At 42.8% G+C, this 16,956-nt stretch overlaps 1 protein-coding gene across 1 annotated transcript; it reads right to left on the bottom strand.

Moving 5' to 3' along the window:
- Positions 1–1,328: 1,328 nt before the first annotated feature.
- On the bottom strand, positions 1,329–13,158 carry LOC106557141 (deoxyribonuclease gamma-like). Its single transcript, XM_087708283.1, has 8 exons — positions 13,018–13,158; positions 7,218–7,306; positions 6,440–6,526; positions 5,158–5,261; positions 3,642–3,754; positions 3,396–3,553; positions 1,803–1,899; positions 1,329–1,709 (listed from the first exon to the last, which is right to left on the bottom strand). The coding sequence occupies exons 1-8, from the start codon at positions 13,156–13,158 to the stop codon at positions 1,635–1,637; spliced, it is 864 nt and encodes a 287-aa protein (XP_087564409.1). The 3' UTR covers positions 1,329–1,634.
- Positions 13,159–16,956: the final 3,798 nt, after the last annotated feature.

Here is a 16,956-nt window from a genome sequence, read left to right as displayed (position 1 = left end):
TAGGGTTCATCTTGAAAAGATGTAATTCTCACATTAATAAATCTCTCTGGCTTGATCTGTTATCAGCATACAGAAGCCCAATATTTGCATGGCAAAAATTCAGAATTGGGATTCTTCTGTGTTTTTGGAACATTATTTTCAGTGGGAATGCCTGAAAACAGCCTAAAATGCCCGTGTACATTTACCAATCTGTTCTGACCCCCCTCGTTCCACACCAAAGCACACTCTGAGCCAAAGATAAGTTACGGCATTTAATTATCAGACAGACAGGTCCTTGGCAGCAAACCGGCACAGAGAAACTTGGGCAGCAATCCAGCACAGATAAGCCGTGGCAGCAATCCAGCCTGCCAAGCTCACATTAATGTTCTCCAACATTAGTTCCTGCGTTGACTTCTGCAAAAGGAGCATGTGCACAAGCAGTCCTTTTATAGTTTGGAGAGGAGCCTAATGACCACCAGCTGAGTGCAATTACCTCCTGTAACTGCGCAACTCTTCCTGACGCCTATTAGCTCTTCAGTGCCGGGCATGCAGGAACAACTCACTGCTGGCATCCAGATCACTCTCTCTTGCCTCCTCCCCACTGGTCCAAGGCTCAGCCTCCTCCTGGTGGCCAACCAGCCTCTGTGCCCTGCTTGGAGTCGGAATCCTGTCCAGGGTCCTCCAGAGCTGACTCATAGGGCCCCTTGCTGTCGGAGTCTGGTGGCAGCTCCAATGACTCCTGCTAGGCCACAACACAATCTAACCCTAACACATATCAGTGTAATTAGCTACTTTCTATATAGACTATGGAGTTTGCTGGTCATTAAATTGAGTATGTAGTTTGTTTAGTTTGAAAAACTTCCTTCAGAATAGGATGTTTTAAGCGATTGATGGTTGTTAGGGGTAAATTTGATATTACTGTCCATAACTGTTCTTGGCAAGGATCCTAGAATAAGTTGAAATTTTCTTCTCCAACCAACCACGTTTTATCAGAACTCTCCACTATGACCTGTCCGTCTTGGGTGGCCCTCCATGGCATAGCTCAGCTTCATTGAGCTGCACAAACCTCTTCAACGCAACAAGGAAGTGAGCCATGAAGGTGTTGGTAGTCTTAGCCTTTTTAATGTTGAATTTCAAGCCAGCTTTTGTTCTTTTTTAATGAAGGAAGTTGGGTTGAAAGTCAGCATTCAAAACTTAAGATCATGGCATTCGGTCCCATCACTTCCTGGAAAATAGGGGAAATTTCCAAATTTTGGGGAAATTTTCCCAAACGTATTAAAAAGTAGACATAGCAAAAGTCCATATAATCAAAGTTATGGTTTCCCCAGTAGTAAATGTATGGCTGTGAGAGTTGGATCATAAGGAAGGCTGTGTGCAAGATGAGTCCCTTGCACTTAAAAGAGATCAAATTAGTTGTAATCAACCAGTCTGTTCTTTAGAAGGGCAGAAGCTGAAGCTCAAATATTTTGGCCACCTAATGAAGAGAGGACTCTGTTGGAAAAGATTGAAGGCAAAAGGAGAAGGGGACAGCAGAGGATGAGATGGTTAGATAATGCCATCACTGCAATTGATGGTAGGGACCTACTATAGGTTAAAGATTACCGTACTTACTTTCCCCATTTCCCTTCACTTTATCTAATAGGCCAGTGGAGAACTTAGAGTTCCTGTTGGGTCTTTGGAGCAAGCTTCAGCTTCACCTCCACAGGGTAGTGATCACTGATTTCTAAGGCCTATAAAAATGGGAGAATCTTGAGTTCTTTAGGCTTGCCATAGATAAATATTCCTTTTTTTTTTAACGAGAGAGAATAATCAAGCCTACTCACCTCTTCTTCAGACAATCTAAATGCCTTTGTGAAATTGTATGGCTTGGCTGATCCGGGCACAACAGCAGAGAGTAATTCTTCTCCATGAACTATGATTCTGAGAGGAAAACAGTGACAACTGGGCTCCGTTTCCAGGTTTCAGAAAGATTATTGGGGTACTATACAGGTGGCTGGTTTGTGTCAGGAAGCAGAACATTGTAACATTCCTGGAGGACTGGTAGGCCTGCCTGGGGAAGGGATTCAGAAGTGTTCTGCCTGCATTTCTAACCTTAGTTCAATAGATTACTCAATAGAGCAACCCTATCATGTTAGATTTTAGATTTAGATTTTAGATTTTATTGAACATTTATATGCCGCCCTTTTCCCTGAGGGGACTCAGGGCGGCTTACAACAATGGGGGGAAGGGACTGCAAGACAAGACTTAAAAGAAAAAAAAACGTGAGTAAAAAAAATTAACCATAAAAACACAACATTCACTCAACATTCGGGCGGGGTGAGAATAAATCCTATCCCCAGGCCTGACGGGATAGCCAGATCTTGAGGGCTGTGCGGAAGGCCTGGACTGTGGTGAGGGTACGGATCTCCACGGGGAGGTTGTTCCATAGCGTCGGAGCTGCAACTGAGAAGGCTCTCCTCCGCGTAGTCGCCAGTCGGCACTGACTGGCGGATGGAATTCGGAGGAGGCCTACCCTGTGCGATCTGATGGGACGCAGGGAGGTAATTGGCAGGAGGCGGTCTCTCAGATAGCCAGATCCACTACCATGGAGCGCTTTATAGGTGGTAAGTAAGACCTTGAAGTGCACCCGACGATCAACAGGTAGCCAGCGCAGCTCACGGAGGATCGGTGTTATATGGGCGAACCGTGGTGCGCCCATGATCACTCGCGCGGCCGCGTTCTGAACTAGCTGAAGTCGCCGGATGCTCTTCAAGGGCAGCCCCATGTAGAGCACATTGCAGTATTCCAGCCTAGAGATCACAAGGGCTCGAGTGACTGTTGTGAGAGCCTCCCGGCTCAGGTAGGGCCGCAACTGGCGCACCAGGCGAACCTGGGTAAATGCCCCCCTGGTCACAGCCGACAAATGGTGGTCAAAACTCAGCTGTGGATCCAGGAGGACTCCCAAGTTGCGGACCCTGTCTGAGGGGTATAAATTTTGCCCCCCCAGCCTGATTGATGGAACGTTAGCCGAATTTTTGGGAGGAAAACACAACAGCCACTCGGTCGGTGTTACTAATGACATTGATAGGGATGTTGAAAACAGTTCACCGACAAATGCACGCATGACAAAAGCGCGCCGACAAAACCGCAGTGAGAAAACCGCGACGTCAAAATCGCGCCCACAACAGCGCGCCGACAAAAGCACGCCTTCAACAAACAACGCAAAAACAACATAATAACCCTAAACCTAACCCTAACCCTTACCTTAATCCTAATCGCGGTTTTGTCGGCGCGCTGTTGTGGACGCGATTTCGACGTCGCGGTTTTCTCACCGCAGTTTTGCCGGTGCGTTTTTATCGTGCGCGCATTTGTCGGGTCACGGTTGAAAACATTTTGGAGAAACCAGATGGTTCAACTTGAATGCTTCAGTTTAGTACCTGTCATAAGAACAGCAAGTTCGGTGGCTGACGGTGGTGTCTTCTTCATCGCTGATCAGCCAATGAAAGGCAGGGTGATTGCGCAGGCGGATCCTGGCCAACGCGCTCATTGGGACGTAGGCACCACCTGCATTCAGGTCTCCCAGCACCATCACATTCTGTAGAGGTGGGGCAGGAAAGAAGATTGGAAACATTGTTGGCTCATCTAGTTCACAATCTATCTACCTTCTTACTCCCAGAATGTACCTCCGTTTTCCACCAATGCATTAGCTCCATGCATACTTCAAACAGCAGGTCAAGCTCACGGGCAGCTTCCCGAGGACAGGTATGGTGCAAGAGTAGCACAAAGTCTGAAGCAACTGTGTAGAGGTGATAGCAATACAGACAGCATGAGCTGATCAGGATTTATTTATCCACATCTACCAATACGCTTGCAGAGACTGGCTTGGTGTAGTGATTAAGGAACCAAGCTAAAAACTAGTTCTCGCCTTAGCAAAAGCCAACTGGGTGACCTTGGGCCAGTCACTTCGTCTCAGTTGTAGGAAGCAACAGAAGGGAAACCGCTCCTGAAAACTTTGCCAAGAAGCTTGCAGGGACTATGGCAGTCAACAGGTGAAGGCATAAAAAAAAAGCAGTATACTTCCAAGCACCTTGGAAGGACTTCCTTATGGCGACAAAAATTGGACCCAAAACAAACATATGTCATGGCACAATTGTGTCTTGTGCTGTTTTGGTCCTTTTCGTTGTTTGCAAATAATTATGGACATTCAGTATTTATACTTCAAGAATATTATACATTGCACTTTAGATTTATATTAAGCTCTTCCATTTAATAACTCTAAATCATCAATACAGGTCCAAAAAAAACCTACTAGGATGTTCTCAGTCAAGATTGGAGGCTGAATTATTACTCCAATGTACTTTCTTAAAGCACAGGATACAAAACATCCTGCCTGTAACCAGTGGTGGGTTTTAAAAATTGTTCAAACCTCCTCTGTGGGTGTGGCCTCCTTTGTGGGAGTGGCTTGCCACCCATGTGACTGGATGGGAGTGGCTTGCCGCCCATGTGACCGGATATGAAGATGACGACGACACTTGTCAGAACCACCTTAAATTACCTCACACACAGCACTGGCATGCATAAGAATATGATGTAAACCTGTTTTTTAAAAGGCATCTTTGGTTTGCATTAAAACAACTTCAACACACGCAATGTTCTGGTTGCACCACAAACGCAGTAGTCATCCTTACCTTTCACAGAGGCACTGAGTTTTATAAATATGAGCATGATAGTGTAGAATAATCATATCCAAGGACCAGTGGTGGGTTTCAAAAAAGTTTGGAATCTCTTCTGTAGGTGTGGCCTGCTTTCTGAGTCCACTGGTGGAACCTCTTCTAACCGGTTCGGTAGATTTGACGAACCGGTTCTACCGAATAGGTGCGAATTGGTAGGAACCCACGTCTGCCTGTAACCCTACTAACTGTTCCATTATTAGTTAGTGCTCTTTAGAGTGGAGAGAACAATTAGCCACAAAACTCAGGCACAGTTCCCACCATATTGACTGGGTTATATTTCTTACAATCGTGTGCTATATATCTGCCTCAGAGCTGGAAAGCTGGGGTTACTAAATCCAAGGATTTCAGTCCCCGATATTTTTTTCCTCTTGCCATATTTAGCTAGATGGCCACTGAGGTCCTGGACTTAAGAAGTTCTTACCCAGAACAAGTTCTTAGACCTATGAACAGAACAATTAAAGCTTACCTGTGTATGGAGAATGGAAACGCACAGCAAAGGGTCCCCTAGCAAAATCTCTGGCATCCTCATCTCCAACTTGGCACCAAGCCGTAACTGATACAGCATCCTGACTGTCAGTGAGAAAAATAATTAGGGTAAAAAGATTGTGTCCCCATGAAGGTTCATTATCCAGAAGGTTCATTTAAGTATGGACTCTTCCTCTGGTGTTAGTTTCCTTGGTATGTCAGGCTTTTGACATTTGCCTCAAACTCAAAAGTATTTCCATCCAAGCATGGTTCTCGCAGAATCTTTTTTAACAAGGTTTATTGAAATGAAAGGAATATAAGACATTTCAGTAATTGTACTATTTTCTGTTGAGAACCAATTCACGCCCTACTTTCCTTAGGACTTTTCTAGTTTCCTTTAACTAACTTTCCTGTAATCCAGAGAAGAGATTTTTCAATGGTAATGAAATGCTTGTAGTTGCCTGTTTACACAACTGTTATCTGATTTTTTTATCAGAGAACTTACCATTATATCATATATGAAGATGACTTTAGATTTGAGACACCCTTTCCCAAATCCCCTTGGACAATTATTGTTATTGTATGGCCTGAGGTTCTTTTGAAGGACCAAATTGGGGACAGATCCTAGAGAAAATCTACCTACATTTATGTGATCATTAAGAGATGACATAAATTTGATGGCTCATAATCAATCACAAACAAATTACCGGGAAGATAAATCATAGGCAGGACAGAGATATTGAGGAATAAAGACTGGTATTTAAATGTTGATATCTATATATAAAAAATGGCTGTGAGTGTGTATGTGTTCCAACATAACTCTTGAACGCCTCAAACAATTTCAACCAAACTTGACACACAAATGACTTACTCTCTGGAAAAAAAATACTGTGGGGGTAAGACATCCCTAACACCACTGTGTGTGTGGGGGGGGGGGGGGTGTTCTGTTAGGTTATAGCCTGTTGTGCCTTAAAATGGCTTCTACTGTACTGCCATAAAATGGCTTCTAATGTATAGCACAGTGGAGTTGCCTGTTAACAGCTTCATAGTACTCCACAAGGGGGCTCCCTCTGATAAGGGAGAAAATCCAACATTAGAAATTACGTTTGGTCCTGCCCTTTTCTCCCTATAAATAAATACCTGGACAACACCAGGTTATCAGCTAGTACGGGATAAAGTTTGTTAGCAGTTACAATAGCTTTCTGAAGATACTTCAGCCAGTGTTGGCTTTGGTACTGGAAGTTCTGGTATAATGCTATTTCCAGATCCACAGATATTATTACCGATATATAAAGACATTCTGCTCCTTGTAGCTGCTTCTTCCAAGTCTCTTGCTCTCTAGACAGTTGTAGTGATGAGAAGGATCATACCTGCCATGTGCGGGACGGGAAAAGAGGAAATCAGTGATGCCATGTTCCTGCTGAGTCTGTATAGTTGGTTCCAGGTTTAAGGGAAATGGCCTATTACCTCTCCCAAAAAAAGAGATAAAACAGTTGGTGGTGATTTCTCTTTTCTCTGATTCTAAACTAATATTTACAGGAAAAACACTTTGTCCCAAAAGCTATGGTTGCTTTCTACCTGTTTTAGAATCAATACAATATAATTTCACTGCATACAGACGAATTCCAAGATACATTTTCATCCCAGGTAAAATACACATAGCGTTTAAGGATTGGCCACAGTGGCAGTGACATCTCAGAAGAACATTCTATAAGTTTCTTCCTTTGGATGTACAAAGGCTACAATTCATTAAATAAGGATGTGCTGACCTTGATAACACACAAACCTCAGAACTTAGAAGCAGCCATCTCACTCCTAGGAATAGAGTTATGGGGAATGGAATAAGACTGCAGGTCAGATGTAGAAGATGGAAGAATTAAAACATTAAAACAATCCATATGGATAATAGGTACAATATCAGTGCTACAGATTCTAATGCTTTTTTTTCTTTGGTGCACTACTCGAAGTGTGATCCTGTACTTTCACCCTATTGGGTTATTGTCTGCAAATCACCTTATTTTGCGGTACATTATGATTAGAATTGTTTGCTACCGGTAGTACCTATTGAGCTTCTGGAGTAGTGCCTGAATAGCCAGTCCCTTGGAATCACGCACCTCTTGCACAGCAGAGATATCACAGCGAGACAGGATCTGGAAGTCAGAAAAAAAGATGCCCTTGTTATTGTTATGTCCATTCTCATGACTCGAGATGCTCACCAAAGCATCTCGGGAATTCTGAAGTCCACACATTTTATAGTTGCTAAGTTTCAAAAACACTGCTCTACGTTATTTGCAAGCGAATCTGGCATTGCTGCTTGGAAGATTAAAGCATCAGTGGCCAATACTAAATAACAATCTGCTCTCCCATAAGTGATAGAGGCTGTCAAGCCTAGCACAGGTGGGCTAGTTCAAGGAAGAAAAGATCACAATGTTGTAGAAAAGATGGGACACACAAGCCAGCTCTTATAGCAATAGCAATAGCAGTAGACTTATATACCGCTTCATAGGGCTTTCAGCCCTCTCTAAGCGGTTTACAGAGAGTCAGCATATTGCCCCCAACAATCCGGGTCCTCATTTTACCCACCTCGGAAGGATGGAAGGCTGAGTCAACCCTGAGCCGGTGAGATTTGAACCGCTGAACTGCTGATCTAGCAGTAGCCTGCAGTGCTGCATTTAACCACTGCGCCACCTCAGCTCTTCAGAGAAGGAAAGTTTATTTGCGCAGGTTCAGAATAAACAATGGCCTGAACCATGAGTGAAAGTCAGGAAATTCCTTATATAGTTTATCGCTTTCAGCTAAAGCCATCTGTTAATTTTGGAAACACCCCTCAAGAGTTGCCCTTGAGTTACAGGAAGTATGTCTACAGGATGTCATAATACATGGATCAGCTAACGGATATGCATAGCTCATATTTTGAGGAACTAACAATATATGTCTACCAAACAGATTAATAGCAATAGCAATAGCAGTTAGACTTATATACTGCTTCATAGGGCTTTCAGCCCTCTCTAAGCGGTTTACAGAGTCAGCATATTGCCCCCAACAATCTGGGTCCTTAACAGCCAAGCCAGCAAATGGGCTAAAATAGATGTTTTGCCTCAGCATATTTCATGTACAGATTTCCTTCTAACCTGTGTCTAACCACACTATGTCCTAAAAGTAAAGCTTGCAATTTCTATATGAACAGTTAAAGCTTAATATCATGAAACCCTAGTCTGGTTCAGGCTTGAGGCCTACCTCGGTTCAGCCCGCCACCTTAACAAGGTTTCTGAACAGTGTCTTCAATGCTGGTGTTGGGAAACATGCAAAGCCTTGGAAACCGTAAGAGGAATTCCCAACCCTTATTTATTCTGAGTTCGCTAAAACAGTCTCTTTGAATGAGTTCAAGTGCGTCTTCCTGAATTTCTCACTATCTGTGATGAGTTGCTGTTTATAAAATAGACTGCCAGCTGCCTTGTCTCTGGTCTCCTGATTGTTTATATCTTTCCTCCCCTCCATTCTTTTCCCAGTCTCCTCACTCCCTCTTCCAATTTTTCATGATGCTATATCTCATGGTTCATTGATCAGTCATTGAGAAGAATTAGAACATGCTAATCTTGTTAAAAGAAGAAATTATTTGGGTTAGCTTAGTATGACTGATATGTAAGGTGACCAGATTTTCAGATTGGTAAAGAGGGACACCTTTGACCGGGGGGGGGGGGGGGGGGGGCTTGATTAAAATTTTTTATACGGAGCAACAAAAATTTTCATACAACGCAAAAATAGTATTGCAATATTTGTTTTATTTCAACATAACTACAATTTACAAATATAAATTGTAACTGTTGCCAAACATCAAAATTTTGATCACGTGACCATGAGGATGCTGCAACGGTCGCTAAGTGTGAAAATGGTCGCTAAGTGTGAAAAATGGTCATCAGTCACTTTTTTCAATGCCAATGTAACTTTGGTCACTATACCACCTTTCTTGCCACAGTTCTTAAGTGAATAACTGCAGCTGGTATTTTGTATTTTGGATAGAATCTTTTTTTAAATAGTCTAAGACAATTTAAAAAAAGATTCTATCCAAAATACCAGCTGCAGTTATTCACTTAAGAACTGTGGCAAGAAAGGTGATATAATGGGCTTAGTGACCAAAGTTACAATGGCATTGAAAAAAGTGACTGATTACCATTTTTCACACTTAGCGACCATTTTCACACTTAGCGACCGTTGCAGCATCCTCATGGTCACGCGATCAAATTTTGATGTTTTGCAACAGATTCATATTTATGATGATTTCAGTGTCCTGGGGTCATATAATCACCTTTTGACAAAGTCAAATGGGGAAACCAGATTCACTTATGTTACTAACTTATCAGCTGCAATTATTCACTTAAGAACTGTGGCAAGAAAGGTGGTATAATGGGCTTAGTGACCAAAGTTACAATGGCATTGAAAAAAGTGACTGATGACCATTTTTCACACTTAGCGACCATTTTCACACTTAGCGACCATTGCAGCATCTTCATGGTCACGTGATCAAAATTTTGATGTTTGGCAACAGTTACAATTTATATTTGTAAATTGTAGTTATGTTGAAATAAAAAAAAATATTACAATACTATTTTTGCGTTGTATGAAAATTTTTGTTGCTCCGTATAAAATTTTTAATCAAGCTCCCACCCCCAGTCAAAGGTGTCCCTCTTTATTGAAAATCTGGTCACCTTGCTTTTTAGGATGCTGTCTAGATTTGCCATAGCTTTCCTCCCCAGGAGCAAGCGTCTTTTAATTCCTTGGAATTGGGTATGTCTAGTTTAATGAAAAGAAGGACCGAGGTATTGTATTGTGGTTGCTGCAATTAATATACTTAATAACTCCATTTTTATTCTTTATTTTTTAATAATAATTTTCATAATAGTTGCTCCTGTTTTTGTAATTACTGTTTTATATTATTATTTTAGTGGATTGTTGTCACCCCTGAGAGTCATTTCTATTGAGATGTACACATTTGAGCAATAAATGTATTTATTTTCATATTTAAGGAAAGGCATCATCTATAAACTAAGTAAAGGTGTAGCTTCCAAGATGTGCCCTTGGGATCTTGAAGTTGGTGGGAATCTACTCAGAGATTAATTGAGGAAAGCTTAATAACAGGGAGTTCTTAACTTAAATCCACACAGAATAAAACTATTTTAATAAATCCTATGCACAATAAATAAAATATTATTCTAAAATAGATTAAAAAATAAAAGAAAAAAACCCACTTACCAGCAGGCTTGCATTCCAAGTAAACCCAGAATGATGTAGATATTAATACAAAGAACTGAGCAAATTGAAATGGTGAAATTAGTCAGGGAAAAATGCCACCATTTTTCGGAGCAGTCCTCCAACCTCCGTGTCCCTCCCCTCCGGAAAATCCAGGAAGTAACCTCTCTAGCCATTTCCTGCAGCTCTATGGTACTAGATCATTTTTTTCTTATAAAATCAGGTAAAAAGCGGCGCGCGGGGGGGGGAGGTCCGTTTTGTTGCTTTAACGTTTTAATATCTTCAATGAAAGTACTGAGACAGAGAGAGAGAGGGAATTTAGACAGGGTGTCTTTTGTCTTGCCCTGGTTAGGATTTCTTAAGCAAATCCACTGGGCTTTCAACATGAAGCCAGAAAATGATCGGGACTTTTTTAAAATGCGGCGGGAAACGGGAAAAATTGTTATAAAGCGTGATTGTCACGCTGAAATCGGGACGTCTGGTCACCTTACTGATATGTCATACTAGGCAGTCTTCTGATCTTTGATCAAATAGATTCATTACTATCAACTCCAAGGTTGGCAACAAAAAAAAATAGTCCTAGACCGTCTCCAGACTCCCAAATTTCATTTTTGCATCTCCCCAATCCCTTCTTCCTACATTTGCGGAAAAATAGCAACAATTTCCCAACAGGTAAATAGACAAAAATAGATAAAAGTAAATGCAAATTCTCTCTGAAATCACAGGAGGAAAAGAAAAATCCTGCTCCTGGTCACTTTGCAAAAGACATACCTCCAACTGTGGCCCTCATCACCCCCCAGACTGACAAACACAGCTCCAACCACCAAAACATGAAAGCAGTTGCAGCACTTTCCAATTCTGCTAGAGAGACCCAAAGTGAATCAGAGACCTTTCCTAGCTGTTCAGATACTGCCACTTTCTTACATGCTTTCTACTTTAACGGAAGTGGGTTTCAATTTTTTATTTTAAGATGTGGTATTTCCCAATTAATGGAGGAACTGTGGCATTTCCCCTTTTTGTTCATATACTTGGATAGCCTGTGCCTGACTTCTGTCACAACCACATTGGATGAGAACACTTCTGTTTCTTTGCTAGATTCAGTGACGTGCGGTGAGGTTTATGGCTGGTGAGGCAGCAATTGTTTTAGACTTGTGGACTTCAACTCCCAGAATTCCACAGCCAGGCATGCTTAGTTCCAATTTAAAGTGACAGCATTTGTTGTCCTCCTTTGCTAAATAAGTTTCCTTCTTTCTTTTTCTTATCCCTTCCCCTCCTTCCTCCCTCTCTCCCTCCCTCCCCCCTCTCTCAAACACACACACACAGACACAGACAGTTGCAGCAGGAGGATGGAGTTTGAATTCCTCCCTCTGACCTACACGTACCTTTTCCAACTGTTTCAGAGAGGATCTCAACTCTTCTTGCCTGCCATCATGAAAAGAAAACAAATGTAAAAGGAAAAAGGCAAGAGCTGAGGTCAGGCTGAGCTAGTTGCTGCCAGAGTCATCGTGGATGACTCTGCTTAACTGTTTTAAAAAGCCTCTAAAGAAACGCCCTCTACAGGAGGCAGGAGAACGCCATGCCTCATCTACGTCAGGAATTTTTCGGCTTTTGACCCTTGTTTAACTCTGCTCGAGTGATCATAAAAGTCAGACTAGATGAGGCACCTCGTTCTCCTGCCTCCTCCTGTAGAGGGCGCTTTTTTAGAGGCTTTTTTAAACAGTTAAGCACTAAGCAGAGTCATCCATGGTGACTCTGGCAGCAACTAGCTCAGCCTTTTTCCTTTTACATTTTTTTTCTTTTCATGATGACAGTGGTGAGGCTCTGCCTCCCCTGCCCGTGACCCAACAAAAGCGCGAACGTCATAAGCGCGCCGACAAAACCGCGGCGCTAAAACCGTGATGTCAAAACCGCGCCGACAACAGCGCGCCGACAGAAGCGCGATTTAATTTAAGGTAAGATTTAGGGTTAGGTTTAGGGTTAGGTTTAGGGTTAGGGTTAGGGTTAGGGTTAGGGTTAGGGTTAGGGTTAGGGTTAGGGTTAGGTTAAGGGTTAGGTTTAGGGTTAGGTTTAGGGTTAGGTTTAGGGTTAGGTTTAGGGTTAGGGTTAGGTTTAGGGTTAGGTTTAGGGTTAGGTTTAGGGTTAGGTTTAGGGTTAGGTTTAGGGTTAGCGCGCTTCTGTCGCCGCGCTGTTGTCGGCGTGCTTCCGGGCTCATTCGGCGCTCATTCGTCGCACGGTTTTGTCAGCGCAGTTTTGTCACCGCGGTTTAGTCAGGCGCGCTTTTGTCGTTCGCGCATTTGTGGTGGAACCCCCCTGCCTCCCCTCACTGCATGTCCCTGGCTAGATTCATACATCACCTTTCATTAGGATATCAACATAGCATACACACACCTTCCCCCCCCCACACACACAATTGCGACCGTGTGGTGGGTTGGGCTGAGAGAGTGACAAGGCAACCCTGTAACTCCCATGCCTCAAAGAGGGCTTGTCCATTTCTGCCCTTCACTGCTCCAGCTGTCCCTCGATCACTTCTGAATCTCGGTTGAGTACCAGCCACTCTCAGTGCACTGTTGTCACCACTTCATCGTCCACCCCACTAGTTTCATCATAAACTCACCTGGACAAGAGCTCTCATCACCCTCTGGTTGGCTGCCTTCGCTTGTCCAAAGCTTCGTATGTTGAAAGCACAGATTTTGAAAGATGCAACCACAAGCATCATGTCCAGCAAGAGAAACATCAAGGTGAAGGTTTGCGCCATGGGCTTAGTATGCATTTGATCGCAGGAGAGAACATGTGTGTCTCCAGCTGCATAGGAGACAAAACAATGGTGCAGAGAACTACATGGCCATGTCAGCAAGGGGGAGGACACCACCTTTTGTGCTGCATGTTGAGTTGAGAACAATGTAGCAGAGAAAACGCTGGACTTCGTTGGGCTTGTCCCCTTCCATCTCATTCCTGATTCTTTAGCATCCCCTATGGATAGACCTCAGGAGCATTCTGGCAGGATCCAAAAGTTGTTTGAAAACTCTGTTTTCATCTAGATGTGCTGGAATGCAATTCCATCAGTGCTCAAGCTGAGGAAGGATGAATGAAGCACACTAGCCAATTTACCTTTTCAAATCAATACTTTTATTGATCCAGTTTGATTTTTCATAAAAGAGTCTCAATCCAGTTGAATTGTACAATTGCAGTTGGGCATGTACAGTGTGAGCATACACTCTTTGGTATTACAAACCTGTGTATGTGTATGGCTGTGTGTATGTGAAAGAGAGTGTGTGTGGATCAGTGTGGATTCCTTGGATTAGTCTCTGTAGATTTTTCAGAAGATTTTTTAGAGCTGGTTCACCATTATCTCCTTCCTAGGGCTGAGAGAGAGTGACTGGTCCAAAGTTATCCAGTTGGCTTGGCCTAAGCAAAACTAGAATTCACTGACTTCCTTGCCTGGTGCCTTAACCACTAGACCAAACTGACTCGAGGTTCGAGGTTCATTTTATTTATATGCCGCCCTATTCCCGGCGGGAGTCAGGGCGGCGCACAAACCCAAGGAGGTGAAGGGAAACACAAAAACTACAGCAAAAAGTACAGGGCATTTAAAAACAACCAACAGCCACACGATTCGAGAAGGGAAGGGAACTCATCGACCCCAGGCCTGCCGACACAGCCAGCTTTTAACGGCTTTTCGGAAGGCCTGGAGAGAGGTGAGGGTCCGAATCTCTGCGGGGAGCTCATTCCAAAGGGCCGGAGCCGCCACAGAGAACGCCCTCCCCCAGGTAGTAGCCAGATGGTATTGGCTAGTAGACGGAACCCAGAGGAGGCCTAATCTGTGTGATCTAATGGGTCTTTGGGAGGTGATTGGCAGCAGGCGGTCTCTCAAGTACCCAGGTCCAATACCATGAAGGGCTTTATAAGTGACAACTAGCACCTTGAAGCGTATCCGGAGACCAATCGGTAACCAGTGCAGCTCGCGGAGGATAGGTGTAACGTGGGTGTACCAAGGTGCACCCACAATTGCTCACGCGGCTGCATTCTGGATGAGCTGAAGTCTCCGAATGCTCTTCAAGGGCTGCCCCTCTCTTATATGCACATGCATACTTACAATAAATGTTATCACAACAAGCAAGATTCTAATAAAGGAAAATATTTGTAGCTCAGGGTTGAAATGAGGGGTCCTTGGTGCTCTCTGAGTTTGCTTGTTTTCTTGCAGATGTTTCATTACCCAAACATCAGCGCTAGTAAGAAGTGCTGATTGCTGCCAGTTTATATACTCAAGCAAGATTCTTCTTGAATAACTCTGCTCGAAACATAACCTTTCATTATAATTTCCATTAATGGTATTATTTAAAAATACTGCAAATAATGGGGAAGAACAAAGTCAAAACGCAAGATTTAATCATGGGAGTAGAGCTAAGCTATAAATAAGGTGTGGCAGTGATTGAAAATAATGCAAAGCCAGAGCTATCTTTAACACATACCAGGGAATCTACTGAAACCAGTTCAAACAATGGTGCATCATTTAGAAAGAATTAAAAAGTTCTTGTTCAAAACCAGTGTTCATTCCACAGTTAATATTACATATATTTATATATGTAAGAGCCGAGGTGGCGCAGTGGTTAGGGTGCAGTACTGCAGCCACTTCAGCTGACTGTTATCTGCAGTTCAGCGGTTCTAATCTCACCGGCTCAAGGTTGACTCAGCCTTCCATCCTTCCGAGGTGGGTGAAATGAGGACCCAGACTGGGGGGCGGGGGCGATATGCTGACTCTGTAAACCGCTTAGAGAGGGCTGAAAGCCCTATGAAGCGGTATATAAGTCTAACTGCTATTGCTATTATATATTACCAGGCCCCTTAAAATTTTTGACACCGGTTTTACAAAATAAACAGTAGAACCATAAAGCCAGTGCCTGATATAAAATCCACAAAACTGTCCATCCACCTCAATGTACCTTAACTGACAACACCTTTTTGGTTAAAATTTAAAATTACAATAAAAGCTACCTTAATTATGTGTTTAACTTTAGGGAGCAGTAAAAGTGGAGAAAGCACTGAAATACACGAATCTTCAGAAATGCATTATTAAGGTGTTTTTTTCATATAATAATCTAAAGTTTTCTAAAGTTTTCCTTTATCATGACGGATTTGTCATATAGATGCATATTAAAAGAATAAATGAAGGACTTAATGAAACTTATTGATTCATAAGGAGAATTCTGCTCACAAGTTTATCCCTTCTTATTTAGGCCTAGATTTTTTTTTTTAAGTAAGCCAGGAAACTGAACTTCAACATGTAAATGTCAATGCTATTTTTGCTGCTGATTTTCAGAAATTGGCGGAGCTTACATTGTGCTGTAAAATATATAATATTTATACTATACAAAATCTACTATTCAGGATCCCTGAGGTAGTTGAGTACAATCAGGAAGCAGAATCAAGAAGTCAACCTGTAAGGATCTTTGAGAATATGAGTAGATATCCAAACTCAAAGAGGCTTTGCCCAAGCATGGCTCAACTGGATGAGAAAACCTTATACATTTTTACTGCCTGAAGGGTCCTTTTGCCAATCTTGATGAGAAGGATCAATCCAAAATAGTGGTGGGTTTCAAAATTGTTTGAATCTACTCTGTGGGTGTGGCCTCCTTTGTGGGAGTGGCTTGCCGCTCATGTGACCGGATGGGAGTGGCTTGCCACCCATGTGACCGGATATGAAGATGCCGACGACACTTGTCAGAACCACCTTAAATTACCTCACACACAGCACTGGCCTGCATAAGAATAGGATGTAAACTTGTTTTTAAAAGGCATCTTTGGTTTGCGTTAAAACAACTTCAACACACGCAATGTTCTGATTGCACCACAAACGCAGTAGTCATCCTTACCTTTCACAGAGGCACTGAGTTTTATAAATAGGAGCATGATAGTGTAGAATAATCATATCCAAGGACCAGTGGTGGGTTTCAAAAAATTTTGGAACCTCTTCTGTAGGTGTGGCCTGCTTTCCGGGTCCACTGGTGGAACCTCTTCTAACCAGTTCAGTAGATTTGACGAACCGGTTCTACTGAATAGGTGCGAACTGGTAGGAACCCACCTCTGATCCAAAAGTAGGTACTTTGGGGAGAACCTACTTTTGCAAGATCCAATCTGGGTTGGTTACTGGGACCGGAGGTTTAGTCTTCCAAGCTTTCAGACTTGTGTTGAAGCCCATCCTCAGGGAATGTCTCTCTAGTAGAGTGTGTACTTTCAGCTGTTCTCTGTGTGGTGTTTATATGGTGCCCAGCTGAAAATAGCTTTTTAGTTGTTGACTGGGAAGTTGATGGCTGGCTATTAAGCCATTGGCTGTTGTTTCCTTGAGCTGTCAAGCCCTCCTCTCCTAAGTACTTGATAAGCTGGTGGGAAACCAGCACTCCCGTTGACTGAGGAGGGATCCATTTCCCAGGCTTTCCCAGAACTTACTGTCAGAACATCAGAGACTCACCACAGATGGAAGCTGAATCTAGAGTCAACATAATTGATTCAAGTGCTGTTGTGAGAGTAATGTACCCTTTTAGTAAGCCTCATTGTT

The sequence above is a fragment of the Thamnophis sirtalis genome, unplaced genomic scaffold (assembly GCF_051295495.1).
Source record: "Thamnophis sirtalis isolate CommonGarterSnake01/CBP01778 unplaced genomic scaffold, rThaSir2_p1.2 scaffold_3, whole genome shotgun sequence".
NCBI classification, from domain to species: Eukaryota; Metazoa; Chordata; class Lepidosauria; order Squamata; family Natricidae; genus Thamnophis; species Thamnophis sirtalis.
The sequence above is the reverse complement of the archived record's forward strand: the minus strand, read 5'-3'. Positions and strand labels throughout refer to the sequence as shown.

Coding starts and splice junctions, on each gene's coding strand:
- LOC106557141 (XM_087708283.1), bottom strand. CDS start 13,158: ATGGCGCAAACCTTCACCTTGATGTTTCTCTTGCTGGACATGATGCTT. Junction 7,307..13,017: donor TGATGAGAGCTCTTGTCCAG/GTGAGTTTATGA, acceptor TCTGACTTCCAG/ATCCTGTCTCGCTGTGATAT. Junction 3,554..3,641: donor TGCATTGGTGGAAAACGGAG/GTACATTCTGGG, acceptor CCACCTCTACAG/AATGTGATGGTGCTGGGAGA.